The sequence below is a fragment of the Acomys minous genome (genome assembly GCF_964271855.1).
Source record: "Acomys minous genome assembly, chromosome: 11".
NCBI classification, from domain to species: Eukaryota; Metazoa; Chordata; class Mammalia; order Rodentia; family Muridae; genus Acomys; species Acomys minous.
The window spans coordinates 10,346,039-10,373,649 of record NC_140492.1 but is presented as its reverse complement, the minus strand read 5'-3'; the positions used below and the strand labels follow the sequence as shown (position 1 = coordinate 10,373,649).

The 27,611-nt window shown below is 40.4% G+C and overlaps 1 protein-coding gene across 7 annotated transcripts in view; it reads right to left on the bottom strand.

Moving 5' to 3' along the window:
* The window catches only part of GRIK1 (glutamate ionotropic receptor kainate type subunit 1), a 363,547-nt gene that overhangs the window by 39,617 nt on the left and 296,319 nt on the right, over positions 1-27,611 (bottom strand). For 4 of the 7 annotated variants that reach the window (XM_084800831.1, XM_084800829.1, XM_084800825.1 and 1 more), the window contains exons 8-13: positions 21,152-21,259; positions 18,827-18,871; positions 13,199-13,312; positions 11,075-11,278; positions 9,984-10,207; positions 3,718-3,836 (exon numbers count right to left, since the gene is read on the bottom strand). In XM_084800831.1, the coding sequence (XP_084656957.1) occupies positions 3,718-3,836; positions 9,984-10,207; positions 11,075-11,278; positions 13,199-13,312; positions 18,827-18,871; positions 21,152-21,259 (814 nt within the window). The remainder of the gene's footprint in view (positions 1-3,717; positions 3,837-9,983; positions 10,208-11,074; positions 11,279-13,198; positions 13,313-18,826; positions 18,872-21,151; positions 21,260-27,611) is intronic. The other 3 variants (XM_084800830.1, XM_084800826.1, XM_084800828.1) reach the window with 1 other exon arrangement.

Below are 27,611 nucleotides of genomic sequence, written 5' to 3'. Positions count from 1 at the left end.
CCAGGTGGTAAGATATCCTGTCTGGTTGGAACACTCATTTTAGTTACCATTCAGGCCACTGTTGCTTTTAGAAGGTAACATGGAGATACTTAATATGTGTTTACAAAGAAAAGAGTTATTTCCCCAGGAGAGGTTCTATTGGGCAAACATTTTGAAAAGAGTCTAGGTCAACTCTGAGTTGTAGATGTCTTCATGTCAAGCAACCATGTTGGAAGGAACCAGAGGTACAATTGAGTCCACATTAGTTGAGTTGGATCATGAATGTGGTTCAGTTAGTCCATTTGCCCGAAGCCCACTCTTGTGATGTGCCAAGTACTACTTCCATGAACCTGATGTCATGGCAGAGTTTATGTGTCCAGCTAAACGGGGAAGGGGACAGCCCCATCAACAATCCCAGAAGCCTGAAATGCTTGAGTACAGTGGGCCAAACATAGGGTTTTGAGGATCCTTCCTTTATACCAGTTGGATGCTGTGAAATTGTGTAGGTACTAACGATGTGAGATGAGAAGAAAAATTGGAATTTACTAGTTTGCAAATGAGTGAGTCTATTCTCTGGTTTTGTCTACCAGCAGACACCTGTGTTGCTCATGAAATCAAAACCAACTCAAAACCAGGGATAAGCAGATACAGGCTGGGATTTGAATACAGAAATATTCTTTTAATACTCTTAGTGTTTCTGTGCTTGGCTTCCTTTGATGAGACAAATGGATTGACCGTAGTTTGCATTCCCTTCTTTTGTTTGTTTGAATTTCTGTGTGTAACATTACACAAATTTGTAACCGTTTCCATTAAACTGCCTCCAAGGATTTAGCAGAATAATCTGTTGCTGTTATTTTGATCTTGTGGTTTTAATAGGATTTACATGCCTATGGGTGTGGGAGCTTAAAGCCCAAGGTTGCCGCTTATCTTTGTGCTTAATTGATCTAGCAGCCTTGTGGCAATGTGATATTATTTTAGATTTTTAGTTAGCTGCTATTAAAATACAATTTATTTCATAAAATAGCTATGGGAGATAAATATCACATTAAAGATACATTTTTTTCCTTGCCTTATAGGTAGAGATTTTCTGCTATCAGTTCATCCTTATTTTATTGCATTTGTGAAAAGATAGCTTTCAACTTAGCTGTATACAAGCATAATTATGTATTATATGACAGTAGAAATGGACTTAATAGATGAACAACCATTTGACATGAAAACATAACTTTTTATCTTTTTAAGCATAAAATAAGTATTTATAATTTTAGAAGAAATTCTCAGAAATTTAGAGGAAAATGTAGCAATCTAATGAAATTTCATTTTAAACTCTCATTAGATGGTATTAATAAAAAATTTCAATGTTACTTTGATTGCTTTAAAAATTTCAAGCAATTCTGTTTCTTAATTCTTAATGTGATTTGATGTATTCAAAATGGCCTTTCTCAAGAAGAGATGATTTGCACATGTTCAGTGCCCTAGAAGATGAAGTCATGAAAACAGTAACAGTGCAGAGTCAAACACCGCTGGAAATACTCAGGATGAGACAATACTTGCTGAAGTCTCTTTAGTGCCTTTTATGGCAGACATGACAGCCAATCCTGATCCAGACTTTGCTCAGGCTCTGTAGAAAAGAGAAAGTCTGATCATCACATTAAAACAAGAATGCAGCAAAGTGGTTTCCAATTAATACAGTGACAGGCTTCTGCACACAGGGGGGAGTAGACAGAGGGTAGCTACCTGGTCCAATGCCATGTACCAAGGGCAGAGGCACTAACAGGCATAAGCACTGTACTTGGAAATGCTTGTTGCACCTGACATGTGTTTGCCAACTTCTTCAAGACAAGCAGAGTCTGGCTGGGGCTGACTGTCATGTATCCAAGGTAGTGGTAACTAACAGACACTGCATCCCACAGTTTGCTGTGGATGCTGGTAAACTCCAAATGGGGACAATATGTGAGTGAGGTTTTAAAGCTGGACATATGCATGTGACAATAGGCCCACACCTGCGTAGGCTTGCAACCTGCTCAGTGAGGCTTGTGTGTATTTGTTTTTATTCTATTGCTGGAGAGGGCCAGTTGGGAGGATGAGAGGAGGCCTTCTTTATTCTGAGAATAACTGCTTGCATGATAAGTACCCTAAAGAATTAAATGAGCTGGGAAAGCAAGGCACACCTTCTAATGGGGTTTCTGGAAGGATTTATAGCTCTGTCTTATGCTTTGAATTCATGCAAGTGATTTCTACTAAATCTGCTTGTGTCTACATCCATTTAATAGTCCCCATTCACTATGAATAATTATAAAAAATAGATGTGTATATTTCTTATATTACGAGGTATTTCCACAACAAAGACCAATATACACATATGTATATTTATGTATCTATATACATATATATTCTCTCTCTGTATCTCTCCCTTTCCTCTTTCTCTGTCTTTGTTGGATTCACATGATGTAAACATTTCAAATATGATAACAACATCCTAATTAAAAACCTTAGGTTGAATTCCAAATCATAAACATGGTTAATGTATGTCTCAGTTGGGTTTTCTTTTGCTAATTTATTTTGAAGCTTATTGTCAAATGGAAACATATTCTGAACACAACAACATCTGTGACATGATTTTCTTAAATTAATGCATTTAATCTTGGAAATATTTGGTATACCATATGCCTGAATCAAAGCTGAAGAAAATCCACAAACAAGATGGATTTGTTCCAGAGGTTCAAACAACTTTTCCCTCCTCTACAACAAAAACAAAAATCACTGGAATCATAGAGAAAGGTAAAGTATATTACATTTCTTTGGTTTCAGTTTTATTTCTCCAACCCTTACAGTTTACTGTTGCTATGGTTACCAGTCAAGGGAGATTGTAAAAAGTTATTGGGCAGCCAAGTTGCATCTCAGTAGGGTTTGTCAGAGTGGCAATTAGGTGGCAGTTCTAGCTCCTGTTAGCAATTGGAGGAATCCAAGTGAACTCAAACACCAAAGGATTTAAATTCCATTCTGTTTAAACCTTTGGCCTGTGAAGCTATGGCTAAGGATGAAGAGATTGACATGTCAATCTATGGGAATGCCTTTATTAAACAAAAATCTAAGGTTTTGTGATGGATAACCTATATTGTTAATGTGACAAGACTTGAGTCATCTAGAAGACACATTTCTTGGGATGCCCAGGAAGATGTTTCCAGAAAGGGTTGACTGAGGAAGACCCTGAGTGTAAGTAGCATGGTCCTATAGGCTGAGGTGGTAAACTTAATGAAGAGGAGGCAGTAATACGGAAGGGGAGAAAGAGGGACACAGTAGTCACTGTTCTGTTCCCTGACTGATGACACAATGAGACAGTTGCCCCAGGCTCCTGCTGCCATGCCTTCCATACCAGATGAACTGTCCTCTTAACTACAAGTCATACAGAGCATTTATCCATGAAATTGCTTCTATTCACTTATTTGATGACATCAATGAGAAAATAACCAGTATAGCTTACTTATTCTTCACCGTTTTCAGGTGAAGGTATGGTCATTATTTGAAAGAAGTTTTCTTTTTTAGACACATAGCAAGGAAGTCCCATTTAGCATCTATTTCTGTCGTCGTCTTGCGAGCTAACTTGAAAGTCCATTTCTATTCTTTTCTATCCCTGGGTGTTCCATCCTACTGTCTAGCTTCATGGTGGAGTTTACCAGCATGAAAGCCTGTCAGCAGACTGTGGGATGCAAGTGACACAATGGGCAACCGGTGTACCTTGCTGCATGAGAGCTCCAACTCCAAACCAGAAACTATTTAGCAAGGTGAAATTGTTTTCCACCACGTCTGAGTCAGGGTTGCATGGGTGGGGGTTGTACCACTCGTAGGGTGTGAACCTGCGATAATTAACAGAAACAGTTTGTAAATATGAGACATATACACGAAGCAGAGTGAAACTCGCCGAGCAGTGGAGAAACCCAACCACTGAGTAGAAGCCACAGGAGTGAAGACCACGGGTAGCCATTTCTAGCTCTGCTGGGCTACATGCCAAAGTCTTTGGGTGAGAGTTCACCAGCTTCTCAATTCCGGGTCAAACATGTTGGTAGCTAGGATTGCACCCCTCAGACCTACACCTACTGTGTTCTTCTGCATTTTCACTCATTTCCATTTTTACTGAGCAAGTGGAAAACCATAAAGAAAAGCTCTCTCATCCAAGAGCTGACCTCAGTGAGGGGTAACAAGAGCATCATACAAGGCATAAGGATTACACAGTTGAACTGTATTATGTTGTTAGATATTGTGAGGACCACTTGCCCTCCAGAGACACTTATAGTCCCATGGACATATCCTTATGCAGATTATAGCATTTCACAAATGGTGCAGGAATAAAGAAAAAAAAACCCACATGAACAAAAAGAAGGGCTGGATTTTGGGGGCATTTACCATTCATTTCAAAGATATATAGAAATACAAGTCTCAATCATTTCATGAAAAGACAAAGTTTAAATCTGGAAAGCTCATAGCCCAGCTTTAGGTATGTAATATATATACTAATATAGTATATTAGCATTAACTTCAAGGTTCAGAGAGGGAAATTGGAAGCTCATGTTTGCTTCTTGATTTATTTTTAATTGAGTTGTTTTCTAAATTATGCCTTGCGGTCATATAAGCAACAGCACGGCTTAGGTGTGAAGTGTTTCCTATGGCATTATCACTCTGCCTGCAAGGGGCCATGCATAGTCAATTTCTAGAAATATGATGAGTTATTGAGGAAATCTACACAAAGAATTTGACTGGAATTCTTTGCCCTCAGTTTACCATTTTATAAAATGAGGGAAATCCAGGTGTCTAGGAGTAACATTTAAAGCAATAATCTGCAGACGTGATTACAGTTTTAGCCCTTTCTATTTTTCTAAGAATAGGTCTGATCTATGTAATCCAGAGGAGATTGTGATCTAAGGGTATTTTAGACAGCCACGCTAGCAAGGTGTGCTTTTTTTTTTTTTTAAGACATTTCCAGATGTTCGGAAAAGTTATGTGCAATAATTTAAGATTCAATAATTCATAGCATTAGAAGCTTTGCCATTTGCTTCTGGGTCCTTTTAAGGCAAAAAGGATTGTTAGAGCAATGTTAAAATACCATACCGCAGATGAGAACATATGGATGCTCTCCAAGCCACAAGGCTTTAGCAGTAAACAATAGCAGGCTATAGGTGCATCAGGGAGACGGGATGAAGGTGAATATATTATTTCCAGTGAGAAGTTGGGCATGCTTCAAATCATGTGCAAGGAACTGGTATGATAGTTCCTCTTAGTGACAAATGTTCTCACAAGCCCTGGACACCTTCCACAAAGTGTACAGTGTCTTCTCATGAAAACTTAGGGCCACTGGGATAGCAGCCTGGTCATTTATTGCACCATAATGTCACCCAGCTCTTTCCTGTGGCTTTTCCCAAGCTGCAGGTTGCACCATTCAGGTTCCTTTAAGATTATGCACAAAGTTTTAATCGTCAGTGCCATGCCAATACGTTTTAATTACTGTTGAAACAGTATAATTACATTTTGAATTTATGCACTCTTATAACTATAGTAGTTTGCTGAGCTGAAAGAACGAATACTGATATTAATGAGCCTAATAATTGAAACAGCATGCAGACTAAAGATGCTGTTACTTAAACAATATCATTGCTCCTTGTACAATAATTTTAAAATATTAATTGCAATAAATTAGAAGGATTATGCATTCAAGAATACAGGCTTTTCAAGTAGACCATAAAACCTGGAAATCACCAGCTCCTAATATTCTGTTGTTTACCCATTAAATATACTCCAATCTGTGAGCACGTGTCCTTGGAATGCTACTTTTAATTTCCCCCATATTAATACTTTAACACTTGTGAGCAATTAATTGGATTTTCTGTGGAGCAGAGGGAAAGTGTGTAAACATCAGTGTGCTTCTCGGCTGTTCAGGAGGCTGCTGGTTCTTTTTTCTCCAAGATTCGGAATGACTTGGAAGCACGTGAGCTACAGAATATTAAACAGCAACCCGGTTTGTGCTGTAAGACACTGGCTTTTTCACAATGGAGAAAGACGCTCTTGTTGGACAGTTTGAGACTTGTAAAGCCTGTGTAATACAGCCACAGTGACACTGTGTCCTCACGAGGAGGTCTAAGGAAAAAAACCAAAACATGGTCTGTAGGGATAGCCACCTGAAACCACTATCCCAGATGACCCTTAGTAAGCCACCAACGACTGTCAGGAACATGACAAAGGGACAAGTGCTTAGAATCTAGGTCAAAACTTGCATATATGACAGTATCCCCAGCATTTGGGATACTGAGGCAAGAGGATTGCTTTCAGTTTGAGGCCAGTCTGTCTCTACAGGAAGTTAAAGAACAGCCTGGGCTGTATAGAAAGACCTTCCTTATTTAAAACAAAGCATGATAACAAAACGCAGCAGAGCAAACTGGTGGATCTACAATGCGAACAGTTACTTTGGGCTTAGACACACAAAATTTGCACAAAGTGAAAATCTGTGAAGTAGTCCTCACTGTGAAAATTTCAAATTGAAGGGAAGATCTATTACTTGTTATTGATAGACATTGGCTGCTTTGAAGATAGAAGGATTCTACTATTTCAGTGGAGAAAGGCCCATTTGAAATTGTTATACAACCATTAGTTTTGTACTGTAGCCTTAGACTCTGCTTTCAAGGAGTCATCACTGAGTCCTAGCTTTTACTTTTTGCTAAATGCCAACTTTAAAAGCGTCATTTTCAGAAGACAGACCTAAGTCACCAATGTAAGCAAGCCCTGAATTTAGAACCTTGGCTCATTTCAGCCTTATGTTCATCATGAACCCAATTCCTTGGAGTTAAATATTTTGAGGGAGTCCACAGACACGTCTAAACACTAACATCCAAACTCGTCAGGAGCCTGGCTTCACCAGCATTTTGTATGGTTTTCCTTATCTTGCTCCATTGATGTCTTATAACTTTATAAATTTAATTCAGTTCAACAAATAACTTTTAGGGATCTGTTGAGTGAGGGTGTTAGCTTAAATGCTGGATTGGGCTTTATCCTTTTGCTTTAAGAAAATATAAAAGGATGCAGTTCACAATATAAATCCAGAAGCTTCTCTGGAGCAAAGAGTGATGGTGAGATCAGCTGATTTCCACTCCTGTGCCACTGAACTTGAGTGCAAATCACCAGGATGGCAAGTGAAACCATGCTGCGTCTCGTCTATTGGTGCAGAGTGACCGGCTTCATGTCTTAGGTGGGATGATGGGCAGTGAAGGAGAGCCATCCCCTGCTTAGCCGGGCTTTGGGCTTAAGCATCACATTTGCAGTTTCTACAAAGGTGTGGGTCATGTGGAATCGAGACGCAGACTCTGGGTCACCAAGAGCTTGTAGTGGCATGGACAAGACAAAGCATGGGAGGATTCTGAATGTTAGGCTTTCTGACACATCTTGATGGCAGCTTAAGTCACTGTTGAGATGCGGTGCAATAGGGTCCACTTGGCCTGTGAGGGGCTTCTGGGCCACTCTGACATACTGTTTTCCTCCCAGTGGCTTTGGCCAACTTTGTTATAACAAGTAATGTACCATTCCATTACCATTGCCTTGCTGGTTTCATTTATGAGCATGAATATTTGAAGAAACCACGGACTTGGGGCATGAAAACTCACATTCTTATTGGCCCCTGTCCTTTTTTTTTATTATTAATTTATTCATATTACATCTCAGTTGTTAGCCCATCCCATGTATCCTCCCATTCCTCCCTTCCTCCCACTTCCCCCCTACTCCCCTCCCCTCCCCTAAGTCTGTGTCTGAGGGGGACCTCCTCCCCCTGAATATGCTCATACGTTATCAAGTCTCTCCTTGGTGACCTATTATCTTTCCTCTGAGTGCCACCAGGCATCTCCATCCAAGGGACATGTTCAAATATGGGGCACCAGAGTTTGTGTGAAAGTTAGATCTCCTTCTCCACTCAACAGTGGAGAATGTCCATCGGCTAGTCCGGGTAGGGGTTCAAGGTTTACTGCCTATTTTTTCCTTGGCTGTTGCCACAGTTTGCGGAGGACCCCAGGGCCCAGACTCGCCTGTGGTACATTTACACTATGGAATACTACTCAGCTATTAAAAACAAGGAATTTCCAAAACTTGTGGACAAATGGATTGAACTAGAAATTGTCATAATGAGTGAGTTCACACAGAAGCAAAAAGAGCTAAATGGTATATACTCACTTATATCGAGACACTAGTCCAAGGTGTACGTCACCATGAAAAACTGTACCTACCAGGATAGTGGGTAAGAGGGGAGGACATCCTATTGAAACTTTAGGTGTGAGAAGCCGGGGAGAAAGAGGAAATAGAAGGATCCAGCAGGTCCTGGCCCCTGTCCTTTTAATTGCTGAGTCAGGGGTGGATCCCAGGCAGAGAAGTGTTACAAATCAAGACAATGTAGCCTGTCCCTCATTACTATGTGGCTATTCCTTCCAGGACAATATAACTTCACCTAGGAACTGCAACACATCTCTAAAGGTCAATAACTGATTAAATTTATTTTCAAAGAATAAAAATTTAAATTTATCTTGAGCATGGTTTCTTGACTGTGACATGACTGAAAATTTGAAGTCGATAATCTCTCTCTGTTTCTCTCTCTCTGTTTCTCTCTCTCTCTCTCTCTCTCTCTCTCTCTCTCTCTCTCTCTCTCTGTGTGTGTGTGTGTGGCATGTGTGTGTGTAGAACTTTGACTACTATTTCAAAAACATAAAATTTGAGATTTGGCAATAGCACATTTTACAAGGTGTTGAGAACTCTCAGATTTTAGTCCCCATTGAATGCTTAAATATCCAGGAATCAGAGCTCACTTATTTGGTTTGACTCTGTTTGACTTGTGGATTTCTGCACGTTCCCTGCTTGGGTTATTTTCCCAGGTTTTTCTTTTTGTAATTATGCTGTGGAAAAGTTACCAGGCATTAATCAAAACTTGACAGTGGACAATGACAAAGAGCTACCATGAAGAGATATTACTCTTATAAATTCCTGGGGAGAAGAAAAAAAATTGATTAGGCTAAAAATTTGTCAACTTTTGGTGAAAGGTGAAAAAGAATAGAAACAAGGGCATTTAAAAAGTAATGTTTAAAAACATAGTTTATCTAGGAATTTCAAATGTTTAAGAGGAACAGAAAAATAAGATAGTGGTTTCAAGTTCAGTATCAAAGGCACTTAGATATACATTTAACTGAGAGGGATAAAAAACTTTGGAAGAATTAAATGAAGTATAATGGTAACATATTAACGACAGAGTTTAATCTTGAAAGACAAAACTTAAATTTAAACAATTCCAGAGTATCATAAAGTCTTTATAATGGCTTGAGGATGTAGCTAAGTGACAGAGGGCTTGCTAAGCATGCATAAGTCCTCTATACAACATCCCCAGTAAAGAATCAATAAATCAGTAAGCCATCAATCAATCAATCAATCATCAACCAACCAATCAATCAATCATCTTCCACAGTGTAATTTTGTCAGTGTTCCTCTATAATTTTCTTATTAACTTTCCAGTGATTTTAAGGAAGACTCTCACAAAAATTTTTAAGTATTTTTTTTCTCGAACACTAAGGGTTTCAGCATCTTTCTTTCCATGTTTTTTTTTTTTAATTTGCTAAGGTGTTTGTTAGCTAACTTGTTTTTCTGTTCGGCTTATTCAATTATTCCAGAAACCAGATATCTTAAAATCATTTTATCATTATTTTAGTTATAGCTTAGCTATCCCAGGTGATCCATTGCTCTCTTGTTCTGTACTCCACAGAAAAAATGGAATAAATAATGACCATGGGCGAATTGAAATATGGAGAAAGGTTAAAAGCATATCTTAAGTGTCCATTTTGGGTAAGTAGCTTTCAGTGCACACAGCAGTTTTACGAGGAAAGCTTGAGGAGCTGCAATGGCGAGCAAAGACAAAATAGCACTAATAAGCAGTAAGTTCTTAAAATCTGACTGATGGGCCATTGTCACTAACTCAGTGCTCTCACACTTACCTTGCAATCACAAAGAGTACACAGCTGACTCCTAAGCAGGCAAGCAGCACGTACATCCAAATGTCTGGGGACAGGGGGTTGAGGAAGGAGAAGACGCCTGGGTTGGTTCCATTGGGCTTCCGGTAAAGAATGCTGATGCCCAGGGTCATGAAGGGTTTGGAGAAATCTATGACTTTCTCCCGTACATACGTGATGGTGAGCGGAGCCACTGCCAGGTCAGCTCTCTGAAACAGCAAGTTCAACACTGTCAGCTGCACATGCCTGGACGTCCGCTGGATATCGCTACTTTCTGATCTCAAGGACAAATGTTCTGTGCGCAAGGAAAATCTAAGGTGAGCTAGTATTAGTTACATTACAGTGTTTATTATCAAAGAGAAACCAGAAAGTATGGAGGGACAGGGGTCAGGGTCTGGGTAAGTTGCACACCCACAGCCACAGGGCCCTCCTCCCCCTACACACATGCACACATGAACACACAAATGCACACATGCACACACACACACACACACACACACACACACACACACACACACAGAGAGAGAGAGAGAGAGAGAGAGAGAGAGAGAGAGAGAGAGAGAGAGAGATCACCATCCATTCTTAAACTAAAGTTGTAAGATGATGTCTTTACCATGGGCATGCTAGAGGAAGGAAGGAACAGCCCAGCCATAATATAAGTTGACAAGATGAGATTTTTCTCTGAGTCCTGAGTCCCAAGTCTTACAGTTCTTGATTTAGTTGGAAACCCCTCAAGTTATTCTTTGGCATAAATGGTGAATGTATAAATTTTAATCTTCAACTCTTGTTTTTACTCACACTTCCAAACTGAGCACACTTTATATCTAAGTTGTTTTATTTTCCTTTAAAAAATATATTATTATACAAGCATATAAATTATTAGCAAACACACACACACACACACACAAACACACACACACACACACACACACACACACACACACACACACACACACACTGTGGCTCAAAGCATGAAACACCAAAAAACCTTTGTTCTGAAATGGAATCAACTATTTTTTCCCTCTTCCTTCTGTACTTTGAGCATTTGTCAAACACTTGGGTGTAGTTCTGCTTACGTGGTCGATGAGTTCTTTAACCATCCCATTCCACTCTCCTTTGTCATTTTGCGCTCCATATTTGCCATCAGGGACTAGTTTAACGTCATAAAGGAAACCCAGGATATTTGACAGTTCTTTCAGCAGATCTAGGCAGTATCCTTCGAATCTGTCATTTCCATACAGGGGCTTATCGGATTTCCGGAACATCACATAGGGCTCTTCCTGAGTGAAACAGACCCAGTATGAAAGCTCCATTATCATGAAAAGGAAAGCTTCCTCAGTAGCCTGAAGTTACATAATAGTTGGAGTTGATTTTTCAAGAGTGGAAACTATTGAAGCCAGTTGCTTACATTCCTGTTTCTGACAAACTCATCTGCCACTGTTACAGAAGTGTTCATATGTATTTTTTCTTTCTTTCCTGCCTCTTTGGATGGGAGCTTTTGCTTACACTGTTGTAAGGAGGGGATTAGTGAATGGTGTGATGGAGACACAGTTATGTTCAAAATTTCAATCTGAGAAGATGCAAAGTCTCAGAGGACACTCGGGTCCCACATGCCTCCTCCAGGCATGACCACATCCAGGCTTCCTTTGTAGCAGTCCATTTGCCTTATGCTTTGACCTAACACTGTCTACTTATAAAAGAGAAATGAAGACCAGCAAATATAATCCTTGCAGTAAAAAAAAAATCATGCATACAGGATGTACACTAAATATTCTGATTCTTAATCTTTACTTTATTCCAATTTCAGTCTTACTTTGTCCGAATACTGGCTGGCTGTTTCCAGAGTTTCTTCTTTCATCAGTCCTATGGTCTTATTTGAAGTCACCTTGGACCTCGAATCTGACAGTGCTTCCCTTAGATGCTGACTGATACGGGTACCCTTATGATGTGGGTGATGGCGGTCTTCCTACCATGCATCTGTGCGCTTACTCATTCTCACTTGAGTAAATGGAAGTTTGTTTTGTTTTATACAATTATAATACTCTGCCTGTGAGATGCTCTGTGTGTTTAGGTTTCTCATCAAGTAAAGTGACAGCTGGGGGATGCAAATGCAATAGAAACTGTTTCCTACAGCGACAGTATGTACTTTTAATCCTGGTACTGGAGTGGCAGCTCTGTGAGTTTGAGGCCAACCTGGTCGACATATGGCAGTTCCAGGCCAGCCAGCACTACACACTGAACCTTTTCAAAAGTGAAATATAAAGCCACCTCCCCACAAAAAAACTGCTGTTTCCATAAGGTAGTGGCAACAAAAGTGAGGGCAGAAGAAATCACAAAATTAAAAAAAAAAAAGCACGTTTACTTTGCATAAACAAGTCTCACAAGGCGACTTTTAAGATAAATAGCCCTAATACTATGGACTGCATGAAATAAAGCAAAGCATGCCTTCAAATGCAGAGCTCGGAGTGGATTGTGCCTACCTAGCGCCAATGGAAAATGAAGGAGAAAGACGGCTGGCTTGTTTAGAGTAGCTAGCTGGACGTGAGATCAGAACTGCAATGCGACACAGGTCTTTGGAGACCAGTTAATGCAAAGGTTATTTCCAGAGATATGAACAAAGAGAGGAGCCAATGGAGAAGAAATTAAGAATGGAACTACAATGTGTCATTTGGGGACCTATTTTTCCTGGATATTAGGAAGGTCCAGGGCAGACACAAAGAGGTGGTGAGAGTGTTGCCACAGGCCAGTGAAGCTGGAATCTGGGCGTAGGTAGGGCAACTGAAAATGTAGGAAATATGGTTAGGGAAAGACAGGAACAAAACTGTTGACTGACAGTACAGAGAGGTCACAGAAAATAACCTCTCTAGCTCCTCGTTTCTCATCTCCCTTCCCTGGTCTTTTGCTATAGTTTCCTCCTGCTTCAAACTAGCCAATGATTCAGGATGCAGAGAATAAGAAAGAGCCCTTGGTGGGGGCAGAGACAGAAAAGAATGGAGCTGAGATTCTGGTAAGATGACGAATCTGCAGAGAAATTTCAAGCACTTACATTTTATTCCTTTAAGCGTGCACAAATGTATGCTTTTAGTTAAAAAAAAAAAAAGACATATGCAGACAGAACTGGCAGCCTGGAAAAGACAGTGAAAGGATCCTTTTAGGTCTACGTGGGAGTGCGGATAAAAGACCAGAACTTCACAGCTTACCAGAATAGTGGTGACAATGAGTGTTCGGTTGGCCAGCGAATCAGTGATATTGTTGGACCTGTCTCTGTTGCCATCCGTCATGTTCAGCCCACTGTTGGAGTTCCAAATCCCAATCTGCACAGAACACAGGATGTAAGAGGCTGCCAGCTGCTCGCACAGCACTGACGTTAGACAGAGGGCCCACTACACCAGGAATGGGAAGCAACACTTATACCCTGGACCACCAGGACATCACAGCAGAGCCTAACTGGTATAGTAGAGTGATGGAATAGAAGGATAAAGGTAGAAAAGCTCAATCCAGAGAGATCTGAACTGTTTAAGGCAGGTGCAGGAGGCCTTTCATTTTTTAATTAATTTAATAGAGATTTGGTTTATTTGAGACAGGGTTTCTTTGTGTAAATCTGGCTGGAACTTGCTTTGTAGACCAGGCTGGCCTTGAACTCAAAGATCTGCCTGCCTCTGCTTCCTGAGTGCTGGGATTAAAGACGTGTGTCATCACAATGGCTTGGAATTTTCTCTTTTAATTATTAAGGTCAGTGTTCTTTTTCAAATTAAAAAATTAGGAGTAAATGACTATCATATTTTCCCTTTATCGTATATTGGTTGAACACCTACTTCCACGTGTATATCAAGTACAGCTGCAGAAATTGGAGGACATGTTACATAGCAACAGACAAAAAGACCTCTGCTCTTGTTATATTCTTCTGACATCAAACACCATGCCACCAACGTATTAACATATGTCTTTAAAATGTGTGATTACTGGGATGGAAAGAACAGGGTGCGTGGTGAGGAGACATGTAACTGGAAAAAACAGATGAGAGAAACAACATAGATGAGAAGTTGGCCCATCCTCACTGAGGGGCCAGTGCAGCCAAGGGGTCCCTATTATGCATCCCTGTAGGGCCCAGTGCACACCTCTGCCCAAGCACCTTGTGTCTTTTATAATTATTATTTGCCTGTCTGTCTTTTGTGCCCACTTGACCATGAACTCTTCAACTAGGGAACTTCTGTTGTCAATAGCATTCAATAGACCCCATGACCCTTAAAAAAAAAAGCATGGCCTCCAATTTCTCCAGTATCCAGGCCACTGCTAATGTGTTAGGTCCTCCAAAATACATGATGATCATTCCTGATGCCCAAGTTCAAAGTTGTCCAGAATCACTTGACCGCAGGAAATGTGTCAGAGTCAAAACAGAGGCACAGAAAAACACTGAATAAGCCACCTTCCAGTTGTCTGTGTGAGGTATGTATGAAGTGTTGCACATGTACATGACATGAAAGCAGAGATGATTTGGGGAAAGACGAGGAAGCAGTGGGAGGGAAGAAAAGACAGTGGGAGATGTGAACATAGCACACTTGTGTACATTTAAGAAAAGGGTACAATGAAACCCAATATTTTGTATGATAAATCAAAGAATTAATACAAATTGAAAATTAAGTTTTCAATTAAAAAAAAACAATATATGAAATATAATCAAATTTCTAGTTAGGATTTAGTCTCATCTCTAGATACCTTACCTTGCCCGTGAAACTATCTCAGGATTAAGAATCAAATCAGGACTCTTTTGTTCTCAAGCAGGTCTTGAGTAAGGGATAATACTCAACCCATACAATGATGTGTTTAGCATCTGAGATGACCCAGGAAAGAGCTTTGGAAATTGATTAGTTTGGCCCAGCCCTTTACCCATTCACTATCAGCCACGGGACAAGGGCAAAGCCAGATGGAAATAGCCAGACAGTGGCTGTGTGACCTTAAACAGGATGTCAACCTTTCTGAGTCTCTTCTCTCTACCCGACAGGGATGGTGAGAAGGCCAAGTGAGATGGAAGAAGCAGAAGTGTTTGTAACGTGGGAGGAGCTGTACAAATAATAATACAAGACATGTAAATGACTTTCACAGCAATTTCTTCAATCTCACCTCATGAAATAATTTGGAATTACTAATGATTTTTTAAAAAATTTTAATTTAGAAAACCTTAAAAGAAACGAGCTATGAAAACGAGGGGCATGTATGACTCTAGGTTTGTACAAGTTCACATGGGTAGGGGAGATCTGTGATTGATACTTAAATGTCTTCCCTTGGTATGAAAACAGGCTTCCCTCCACAGGATGACATTTGGCTCGGGCTGTGCAGACAGACTTTTATTTATAACTTAACTTTGCAGTTTACCCGCTATGTGACCTTTGGACAATGGTCTAGGCCCCCCCTGTACTCCAGTTTTATCACCAGGAAAATGGAGGGGAAAAGGCTTTAAAAATTATTTTTAAAGATGTGTTTTTTATTTTGTTTGTACATGTGTCTCTAGGAATGTGCGCTGTGTGAGGGAGAGGGTGCCTGCTGGGGACAGAAGAGGGAGCCTCTTCAAGCTGTGAGCATTTTGACGTGGATGCTGTGAACAGAATTCCAGTGTCCCGGAAGACTAGTGAGTGCGCTGAGGTACTGAGCCATCACTCTATCCCCTTTTGCTGTTATCGTTTTACAATGAAGCATTTTACCCCATTTGAGAGGATAGGTGCCTTCCATCTTTGCTTTCATTGCTTTGATCGCCTCCCTAATTTTAGCAACATTAGTTTGGCAGGTATCTTTTTAGAGACATAAATTCTTTGAGGAAATTCTAAGACCCTAGAGCACATTCACACAAAAGTGGAAACGGGTTCAGCTTTGTCCATGCTAATCAGGGTTAGTTTGTTGGAGAAATGAAGAGACTAATGGAAGTGGCTGGAGGACTGGGTGTAGCAACTGTCTACAGAAAGGATATTAGCACCCTTGGGAGCTAGCTCTTCAGAACGTTCATGGCTTCTTGGGATGTAGTGTCGAGTCTATCTGTTGATGGGAGAGCCTCTGTTCTTGGGGACTTGGATACATTCTTTGAACCTTCTCTCCTCCAAGGCTTTTGAGGCAGCATCTTGGCTTCTAGGAAACTCGCATCAAGGTAAATGTGCTGGTATATTTATGTTTATCTAAAGCTATACTCTAGGTTGTACTGTATAAGAAAGCTGTATATAAGGTGGGCTCTTGGTATAATTTCAAATCCATGCTGACATAGGCACTGAGAAGAACAGAACTTAGCTTTTAACTAATTGTTAGAGAATATGCTTGTGACATCAGCCACTTTTAAAATCTTGTTTAAAAACTCTTATTCTCATTAATGTTACATATGCATTTAAGTGTTTTTCATCTTAAAACATGGCATTATTGAATGTTGCTGTAATATTCTTTTTTTTATAAATGAAACTTAAATGTTTAGACAAATATCCTTTCCTGCTTTGTCTCTGGCTCTTCTTGTTCTCAGGAGAAGTGGAGTGGTCAGCAAAGTGCTGACAGACTATTGCTGCTGCCTTGCTTCAACTGCCTCTCAAAGTCCCGAGAGCACAGCTCTTCCATCGTAAAACCAGGGGAAGGAGATGATCTTCCTGCCAGCAGCACTGCAGAAGTCATTAAATAAAAGACACAACCAGTATGAAAATCAAGGAAAGGGCAGGCTGTTGCACTGGCTTTACTTTGTAATTGAAATAAATGGACAGTTTGTCAGCAATCCAATGTCTCTGATCAGGTGGGACTCTGTGATGTGCTGATGCATGCTTGCTGGACACGGCAGTGCAGTTAACCAGATGCCCAGATGTTGGCCCTATGGTCCTCTCTGCAGCCAAGGACAAGTGCCTGTAGGAGGCAGAACTTCACTTTTCAGAGTGTGAAGCCAAAGCCGAAAGGAGTACTTCCCCGCTGAGAAGTGATGGATGTGGATCTCTTACGTGTGGGGAGGAACACACATTTCTGGCTGCCTGCCTCTGCTCGTTGTCTAAATTGGCATGAAGAAGCAGCCATTTGGTATCTGGGAAGTGTGTGTGAATGAATGGCCTGGGAATATTGACCCCACTTTCAAAAAAGTGACAAAACGAGGCATTTAAGAGAGACATTAGGATCTGTTTTCCAAACTTGGAGTCATGGGAACACAGAGTCTAAAATGGCTGAATGAAATGACGAGGTATGCACGGGAGACAAAACCAAAGGCGTTTCTGTTTCCTGTACCTTGAGCCTCCTCAACGCAGGGGCACCTTGGAAAAGATGACTCTCTCCCTGTCTTGCAAAGAATTTCAGGTGAGCTATCTGGTAGTTTACATAAAGTCCTGGCTCTGAGACCTTTGGGCTGTGACTATGCTGGAGCGAACAGACAGAATCTTCTTGGGGAAGTGCATCTTACTTGGGTTTGAGTGAGCCCCTGGGGCTTCAGAGCCCATTACTGAGAACAGTACATGAACCATGGCCTACTCAGCTGATGATGCAAGCAACGAGCGGAGAGGATGAGGAAGAAAGGCACGGACTAGCGAGGCCCAGATGGTAGATCCTTAGGATGTGGATGTGTGTGTTACAGTGTAGTGCCGCCTGGATGACTGCCCGTCTCCCTTGAGCCTAACTTCAGAACCTGGACTCTACCCTCTAGAGCACTTAGTTTGAATTAATTCAGCATCGCATTAATAGCCTGGGGGGGGGGGGGGGCGTCTCAAGCTCAAGCAATAAGCTGCTTTCAGAGCGGCGTCCGGAAAGTGAGGTAACTAGTTCATCTCCTGTGGGCCTTTGGCAACCTGGCTCATCAATAAAACAGCGTATTTAGATCATAGCTTTTAATGCTTAAAAGAAGGACCTTTCTGAGCTAATTTACCGAGTTCTACCAGGGGATGATGACATTTTTTGGCTGCTATCAGAAAGTGCTCACGCTTTCTGTGACCTAGCCAGTCACAGACGGCGGACGACGTGAGCCTGACAAACCGCTCACGTAGAACAACCTAAAGTAATTTAAAGTCCATCCGTCAGTCAAAAGAAATTTTAGCAACTGATTTTAAATGGAGTGAGAGAGGAAAAAGGAGAGAGGTAGGAGCGAGGAGAAAGAACCAGACAACGCAAGCCTTTCCCTGTCGCTGGGGCATTTTCTTCAAGCAAATCTTTCCGGTGTGAAACATCTGTTTATGTATATCTATGCAAAGTCACTGGCAACAGGGTCCTGTACAATAAACTATGAAATAGTGGGTGCTAAAATTCACAAAATAATCTCATTTCCCTTCAAAAGCTTTCTGAGGATTTGTCCTCTGGAAATTAGTTCTAAGATAAATTTCAAGACCGCATGCTCTGACAAAACAAAGACAGCTCACAAGCAAGGGGAGTTTCGGAAAAATGGCCCAGATTTCCCAGTGGTGACATTGAAGGAGGTGCCTTTGCCTTCAAAGGCCCAAGCCTATCTGACTAGCCTGATGGATCAAACCTGTTTTCATTCCCCTTAGGATAACTAGTTTAGTGGTTTGTAAAGATCTAGAACTGAGTCTCTGGCTGTGTTAATCACTGTTACTTCCTTGAAGTCTTCGTTGACTTCACTGATCCTGCCCGATGGCAAAAAACTAATCCAGGCATGATTGTTTACCTACTCATTGTTCAGTAACCCATCGAATGCCTACTTTCAACTCCTGATAATGCTGAGAGTGGGCACACTCTCTCTCCCTGCACCCGCCCCCCCCTTTCTGTGGAGTCTCACCTCCTAATCTGCATGCAGCTGCTAAGCTACTGGTCTTGTGAGACTGGCGGAGTGAAGCCACCCCACCCAAGTGTCCTGCAATTGTTATCAGGGTACAAACCTTCTTCCACACTTTATACAAGTGCTTAGACACTTCACCAGCAGCCTTGGGTTTCAGAAGGAAAAATAAAAAAAACACACTTAATTAAAATGCAGCATGGAACCCATGAAGTATATAGTCTTCAATACACTCCTCACCTGTTATTTGGGGATTTTTGCATTTTAATTCATATAAAGGCCAACAATAGGTACAGCAAGGAAATGCAAATGAAGGCTGGGTACCAAAGAAAGGAGAGTCCCATGCTCCTTTCACAGAGCAGAAAGTAAATTAAAGCACTTTTGAATGTTTACAGGTGTGCTGCAGGGTTAAAGGATATTCACCATGCTTTAAAAGAGCTGTTGAAGGAATTCACAATAAAAATCAGTCGTTCAGCACACACGCACACATGCACACGCATGCACACACACACACACACACACGCATGTGCATGCACGCGCACGCACATGCACGCACACACATGCATGTGTGCATGCACACACATACATATATGCACTTCCTAAGCTATACAGAGAAACCTGCTGAATGGTGTATCCTTTGACAATGACTTTGCAGACAGTAGACAATTGGGTGCAAGTGATGGACTTTTGGTAATGGTTTGCCTATGAGCCCCAGAAGCTGGCATGGAAAAGTATAGGCATGTCTTCCCTTGGATCCCGAGAGACATGTGTTAGCTTTTCCCACTGCCTTCAAGGCTCAACCAGCAATCTCAGGAACTGAGCCCAAGTTACCTGAAGGAAAAAGCTGTTGCAAACATTGAAGAGATAAGAAACAGAAAATATTTTCACCTAATTTCATTTGGCTTTTGATAGGGGAAAAAAAAAACCAACACCACTACAACGTGCATAATATCACTTTGTATATTAGTAGCTGTGAAGAAATCACAACTACTAGTTCATCACCTATCTGGGCCAGAAAAGAGACTTCCTTAGCAACTTTACTTCTGTTCTACACACAAAGAGGAGCCAGAAAGGGGTGGGGGTGGGGCAAAGCATGTGTAGAGAAACAGACAGATTCTTTTATGTAGCCATAAGCTTTGTGGTTATAATGGGCATTCTCTTTCGTTCCCTCTGGCCCAAATCTCATATGCCGTCACAGAGGGCAGGTGTATGTTTTGTGCTCTGTTAAATCAGCCGAGGAACTCAATAGAGTGAAACTCTAAGCAGGGAGTAAGCAGCATTTTTGAGATAGGAAATCCACATGCATGTGTTTTCTCAGAGCTGTGGGCTAATTGTTTTTCTCAAACATATCAACAACAGTGACGGCCTTCTAGAGGATCTAGACTGATTAATCTTTGCTTCAGTTAATGGTGCTTGGGATGGTGTGAGAGAAGAGGGCAGTGATAATCTGCCACGGGAGAAAAACCTGTCCCAGTAAATGAAAACAATAGAACAGATAGGGAGGCCTTACCTTGATTTAAAAATAAACCCAACTATTTGAAACTAGGCAAGCAATTACCTGTTTCAAAGTTCTCTTTTATATTGAATAATTGAATACCACGTTTTGTGTGTTAGTCATTGTCATATAAGAATGTGTTGGTCTATGGAGTTTCGATGCCCAGGTGATTGCTTTGGGCCTTCAGAACTTCTTTTTCTTTAGGCTTTGAGTGCTGATTGCAACTTGTGCACATAAATATTAACTTGAAATCATAAAATATATTGAGCAGCAAAATTATTTTATCATCATTGCTTAACAGTTTACATTTGTGTTAGTTGAAATAAGCAGTAAAATAAAACTTCACTTTGAAATTGAGACTTCCAACTAACATAATCCCAAAATGAGAATTCAGCATTAAAATTAAAATTTGTAGCATTTGTCTTAAATTAAGGATGCAATGTTAATTTGTTCCAGCAAGCCTTTTCTATACTATTTTATCTCATCCCTCTGTCACCAATCTCAAAATAGAGTTCAGCTAAAATTAATTTCCAAGTAACCCTTGGATGCTTTGTAGCAGATAAACCAGCTGCAATTCCACAGTTCCAAGTATGAACTCAACTTTGTAAAATCTCTAAGAAATGGGCCTACGTAAGCCAGTGCATACGGTTATGTAGGCAACAATGCATATTTGCTTTATAGACCAAGAAGTAGCTATAACAAGTTGATAAACATTAGCTAGTGCTATTAGTTCCACGTGTAATTTGAGATTCTACCCCATCCATGACTACCTTCTAATGTGAGAGAATGATCTAGAATGCCAGGTGTTTAGGAATATGGTAAGAAAGTCATTTTATCATTCTCCTACTTGTCTGTTGCCATTTTGCTAAAATGCAGGAACGGTGCCCTTTTAGTGAGTCCATTGGTTAATTTATTTATCATCAAGGAAGTTACCTTCTCAGTTCCTTCCTCTTTGAGACTGATAATGTCCAGGTCAAAGTCCTTTCTCAAGCCATCGGTCTTATTGAAGGTGATACGCCCAGTCAAGCCATCCCACCGAGCCTGAGGACAGTTAAGAGTATCGTGTTATTGCTGAGCACTTAGCACAATCTCAAACCCATCAGCAGTACGGGGCCTCAGCTACATCCCACTGTCCAGCTACCGGAGCTGCAGCATGAATTCTAAACTGTTGCTTTGGTTCACTGGCTTGAAAGTGGAACACTTCACTGTTTTATTAGTTCTCATTTATTTTATCAGCCCTAGCATTTTAACACAGCCAGTCTTGTAATAGTGGCAATCGAAATGGGCAGGAAGAAAAGTGTTGCTATAAAATCATCTGTTCTTTGAGTTAAAAAGCCCAAGAGGTCATAGTGTTCTGTTTCCCAAGGTCAGTTTAACCCTTCAAGGTACTGCAGACGGGAGATGGCTCCTGCCTCTTTCTTCCTCTGTGAAAAAGATAAGGCACATCATTGACATTTTCAGGGTATTATTCATGATTCATTCATTTTAATACTTAGGAGCTTTAGTTTCTTATGGCTGCCATAGTCCATTTCTATGAACTACTTATGTCTATTTCATTTTTTAAAAGTTTCTAATGTAAGGTTCTCAACTAGTCAAGTCTGTCTTTAAACTAACTAGGAAGCCAGGGCTTCCTTGTCCTCCTGTCTCTACCTCCCAAGTACAGGGACTAAAAGGATGCACTTCCTGGTCTGGACAATTTGTCCATTTAAAACTGTAGAAACTTATTGTCCTACAGTTACTGATAAAAACATTGTCAGCAGAGCCGGGTGATCTGGGGGATCTCTCTGTAGGCTCTTGTGGACTCTTCTTGCTTTGAGTGGCTTTAAGTGCTCTGTGTCTTGAGGCTGTCACCCTCCTCTGCTGTCTGTCTGAACATTCCCCTGCTTGTGATTGGATTTGGTGCTTGCAAACATAATTATGGATTATCTCTTTATCCCTCCATCTTTAATTTAAACACACAGTTCCAGTTTTTGTTTTTGTTTGCTTGTTTGTTGTCATACAAGACGACATTAATCTCAGGTATTAGGGTGTGTGTATCTTTTCTGAGCGCCATTATTACATTTATACAGGCATTGACAAGATATGAAGAAGTAAAATCATAATTATTGGCACCATTGGTGGTTTCCTTAAACACTAAAGAGCAGCGGCTCACAGGCCTCAAATAAACTTGGTTAATTCGAGTTTCTCTCATAACTGACCTTGGCTCTTTGTGTACATTTGCACTATTTTCCTCCTTTCCAACTTTATGAAATCAGTCTGAGTTATGTAGTGTGAAGATCCTGAAGGAGATGGCATGACGTGTGAAGTTGTTTATACTGTGTTTCCCCATCACACACAACTTTCCATCTGGCTGACGAGCAGTGGAAAGAACATGGGTTTTCTGAGCCTTAGGGTGGACGCAGGATGTGGGACTCTAGGCAAGGTATCTCATCTGAACCTGCATTTACCTATGACATCAGTGCTTATGTGAGGAATAAAGGACGCCAAACACAATGCGTCTATTGATATTATTTTAAATTATAGCAACTATTTTTCAGTCATCTCAACCTTGGTATTGTGTTGAAGGATGTAATGGCTAATTTTCTGTGTATTTGACGAGGCCACAGGATTCAGAGCTATCTAGTCAGTTATTGTTGCTGGGTGTTCCTGCAAAGGTGTTTGCAAAAGAGAATCATGCCAGAGACAGATGGCTTTATTTATTCCTTTTACTGTTTGTTCATGTGGAATAAACGCCTCTTATCTGCATCAGGGATTTTTGCTGAGAATAGAAAAGTGTACAACCTCAGCGGGGTCAGTCAGTTCATTAAAGGTACAACACCACCCGACTAGTGGGAGGAAAAAGAGTTACACTGCTTAATGAAGAAAAGGCATGGAAACAAACAAACATGTATGTGAAACACATGGAGAAAAGAAAGAGTCAGAAAAAATGCCTAAGATTTAAAGGCCAACCAAAGACTCATCACTGGGCTAAAGCCTAACAAACACATTGTAAGTTTCAAGGAGTCTAAATCTACAGTAAGGACTCACGAGAAGTGAGCCTTGTAGGGAAGGTCGGCCCCTATTAATAAAGATGTTATGACTCAAACTAGCTTGCTGGGACAGTAGAGAGGGTTGGGATCATTGGAAGGCCCTAACAGAATCGTTGCAGAGTCAGACGCTGCACGAAGAGCACTCTGCAGAGATGGCAGGGTTAGTTTAAGAGGGTCACAGTCATATGACGGGGATGTGTTAGCAGGTAGTTATCACAGAATAAAATGTGGGGAATCCATTCAGACATTCAAATGTGAATAGAGGAACAGCATGGCTCGTCACCTTCTGCCCCACTGACTTTCACCCCCTTAAGCATGGGCCAGTTCAGTTCCACAGCAAGATGTACAGAGTTTCCATATAACATAAAGTTAAAAAAAAATATCAACCATGGTAACTAATCATTGCATTTTCTGGTTACCATTTAGCTAGAACGGACATCATAGCAGAATTACATGTGATTTCTTGATAGTACTGGATACTAAATGTTAGGAAGAGATTTGTCAAGTAGACTCTGAGCTTCCCATCTGAACTGGGCACCTAAGTTGACCAATTCCCAGCACACAAAGAGTGGTCTCTTCAGGTCCTGGGCCTTAGTCCCCAGACTTTATGCCAGAGCGGTGAATAACAGCAAACAATATAGCGAATAACAGCAAACAATAATATCCTCTTTAAAATGAGGTGACATTGGCCTCATTGTGCGGCCACTGATGAGCCCACCAGGCTCCAGTGCATAGTTATAATGCAAGGGTCACACAGACAATCTTGATTAAACCAAATGGGTCACAGAACCTAACCAGAGCCATGACACTAAAAAAAAAAAAAAAAAAAAAAAAAAAAAAAAAAGAACTGGTAGAGGAGGTGTTAATAAGCATGGAAGAAGCATAAGAGAGCGTGTTTGGTGAGGGAAATTAATTAGTATGCCAAGAACAAAAATTAAAAAAATAAAAAAATAAAAATAAGTTGACATTTCTTCAGTCAATCACGATATCACTTATTCTACCACCTGAGGTACAATAAAGAAATCTCTCTGACAGGAAAGAAACAACCAATAGCATATACAAGGAGCCTTTCTTTTGTCTGTATCTGTGCTCTCCCTGGCATCACAGTCTCTCCCCAACTCCGCAGAATATCAATTTTCCCTTTCTGGGCTGTAGCCACCACCTTCTTATTTTAAAGCCAAAGGTGGCCTTTGTGGAAATAAAAGCTACAAAATTAGCTACAGTGTTGGAGGTTATTGCCAATGCCTCCTGTCTGAGAACAGTTTATCTAAAGCTTTGGGTCAGTTGAAATCTCTGCTGTGTTAGGGGTTGGGATTAAATTCATTGTAGACAATGAGCTGTCCCAACCCACCTCCTGATCTGTTTGGAAGGAGGTAGTTATTTTCATTAAGTTCTACAAAGTTTTGGGAAAGCTTTTTTCCTCGAGGCAGCTTTGCTTTTATGGAGGTCATGTTGTGAATCAATTTAGCCCATTGTGCAGAATTTATGGGGCTCTCTGCAAATGTAAAGAGCCGGTCGCATTTACCTCTTGATGGAGCACATAGCTCATAGCATGTTCTCAGAGCCCAGTTCGGAAACCCAATTGTATTTCTTCAGAGTGTGCCTATTGTGTCGCTTTGTTTGGACTCTGTTACATTGGTTTTATTCTTGAACTTAGTGTTCATTCCAATCACTGCGGCAGAGTAATTCCCACTTCTCGCTTTCCTCCCTGCACATCCAAGTGGCAAAAAAGTTCTCTTTTTATTTTCTGACAATGCCTCCTTCCGTGCCTCAAATATCTACAAAGCCTCCCTGCCTGTTTTTTTTTTCTAAGCTATATATTTTGACCTCTAAAGTCAGTGCTCCCAACATTACACATGTCTGGCTGCCTCTTGCTTCTTCATAGGTTGTATTGTATATGTTCTTTGGAATTTTGGGCTAATTGCTGCTAAGCATTTATTAATCACCAACTTAACTATTGATCAAGGTGAAGATACAACTTCTGTACGCCATAAATAAGACCCATAAGGAACCCATTTTCTGAAACAGGCCTGAACCATGTACAATTTAGATAATGGCATATAATTATGTTCTTCATAATTATAATTTACTTGTCTTACGTAGATGCATTTGCTGAGGGCACAATTATAGTATACTTAATTGAAAACAACACTTATACAATTGTCCCTATTTTAGGAGATAGCTTTAATTTCTACCCTGTTAGATCTCTTGACAATTACCACTTAGGTGCAACTAAGTCAAATAATGTGATTGCTTTATTTTCCTTTGGGTATACCATCTAATGGATAAAAGATAAAAATCAAAACTAAAAGAAAAACAAAAAATGTGTCATTAGTCCTTATAACTTACTGTATGTCCCTCCTAAAGAAACCATTAGTTACTGTAGTTAAATATATGCAATATATGTATGCATATACATGTATTTGGGGTGTAAATGTCTAACACTCAATTCTAGGCTCTTATAGTAGACAATTATAAATACTGTCTATAAATTATAAAGAAATTATAAAGAAATAAATGAATTAAAATGACTGTTTTACTCATTTTTAAGGGAATTTAACTACATAAAGGATTCTAAATCCTTCCTTAAAGACTTCTCTGACCTAGCCATTGTCATTTGCTATGCTGAATATGTTATGTCCCATAGAAAGACAGACACTTACTTGAGAGTCAAATGCTCTCTTGTAGAGAACATGGACTATTAAGAACAGTAGTTTCAGACCTCTTTTCAATGTTAGGAACTATGGTTTCTTCTGTGAGCATTGGGAATAGAAGGCTCATAAAGATCCCAAAGGTGAACATCTCTCCTTAAATCAAGGAAAGAAAATGCATCCCCTGTATTCATCTCATCGCTGGTGTGGAGACCACAACCTCATGACACCAGGCACTGCAAGAAATCACCTCTGTATAGATGTCATATATGTTACTAAAATGTAACTGGAAAGGAAGGCATGATTCCATTTGATGCTGATGGGAAATTATATTAATTTTCAGTTTACTGTTATACAGGGTCCAAGTTAGCATGCTCATTTGTAGGCAGTCTATCTAATATGTCAGATGGGTACAAAAGTTATCATCTTACTGCTCCATAGGACAGTAATAACCTGTCCTGGCAGGTTCTGAAACAGATAACCTCACCCTCTTCCTGGCTCACATGTAACTGGTGTAAAATTGTACGCCAGCTGTGTTGGAGACCGTCCTAGAAAGGCACTCACACACAGCTGCCTGCTAGAATAAACTGTGTGGGTCATTCACACTTAGAGACATCTTTTTATATTTCCCTAGCACTAGAGAAAGCCCTAAACTGTAATAGAATTTAATCATTCCTAACTTCTGTCTGCATTTTTTTTTACCATGTGGGATACTTTTTTTTTGAGTTTTATTCTTTTTTTACACATACATTTACATTATTACACACACACACACACACACACACACACACACACACATATATATATATATATATATATATATATATATATATATATATATATATAAAATAAGCTACCTACAGCAAGAAGAACCACAAAACAATCAATAATTACATTAATGTTACATTTATAGTGTTTTGGATATTTTTATTTTGCAACCTTGAAGAAAACATCTTTCCTATCTTGGTGTGTCCAAGTTTCTGAATGTAAATCAATATCTATCATGTCTCATCAATATCAACTTAAAACATCAATCTAGACCTAAAAACATCTTAACCACAAAATAACTAAGCTTAATTGTAAAACTAAATTATCTGGTCTTCAGCCCCATCAGAGACTTGAGAAGGAATAAATCTATTTTTATTTCCTTCTCACTGCTTCCCTTTCTTCTTCTGGTTATCTGTTCTAATCCCAATCTGCCAGTTCAAAACTGTCTTTGGCTAACTCATAGCTTGAATAATTTCTCCACTGAGACTGGATTCAGAGATTAGTCTTAGCTCATGGCCAACCCCAGACCACATTGATGGCACAGAGAGCTGTTGGTGGCTCAGGAGCTTCTGCCTTGACACACAACTGAGTGTATATAGTACTGGGTTGCTCAGATAGCCCCAATAACACAGATGGAGTGGGTGTGTGTGCATGTGTGTATATGTGTGTGTGTGTGTGTGTGTGTGTGTGTGTGTGTGAGAGAGAGAGAGAGAGAGAGAGAGAGAGAGAGAGAGAGAGAGAGAGGGAGAAGGAACCAGAGAGGCAGAAGGGGGCAGAAAAGGGAGGGGGAAGTGAGAGAGAGAGAGAGAGAGAGAGAGAGAGAGAGAGAGAGAGAGAGAGAGAGTGTGTGTGTGTGTGTGTGTGTGTGAGAGAGAGAGAGAGAGAGAGAGAGAGAGAGAGAGAGACAGAGACAGAGACAGAGACAGAGACAGACAGAGACAGAGA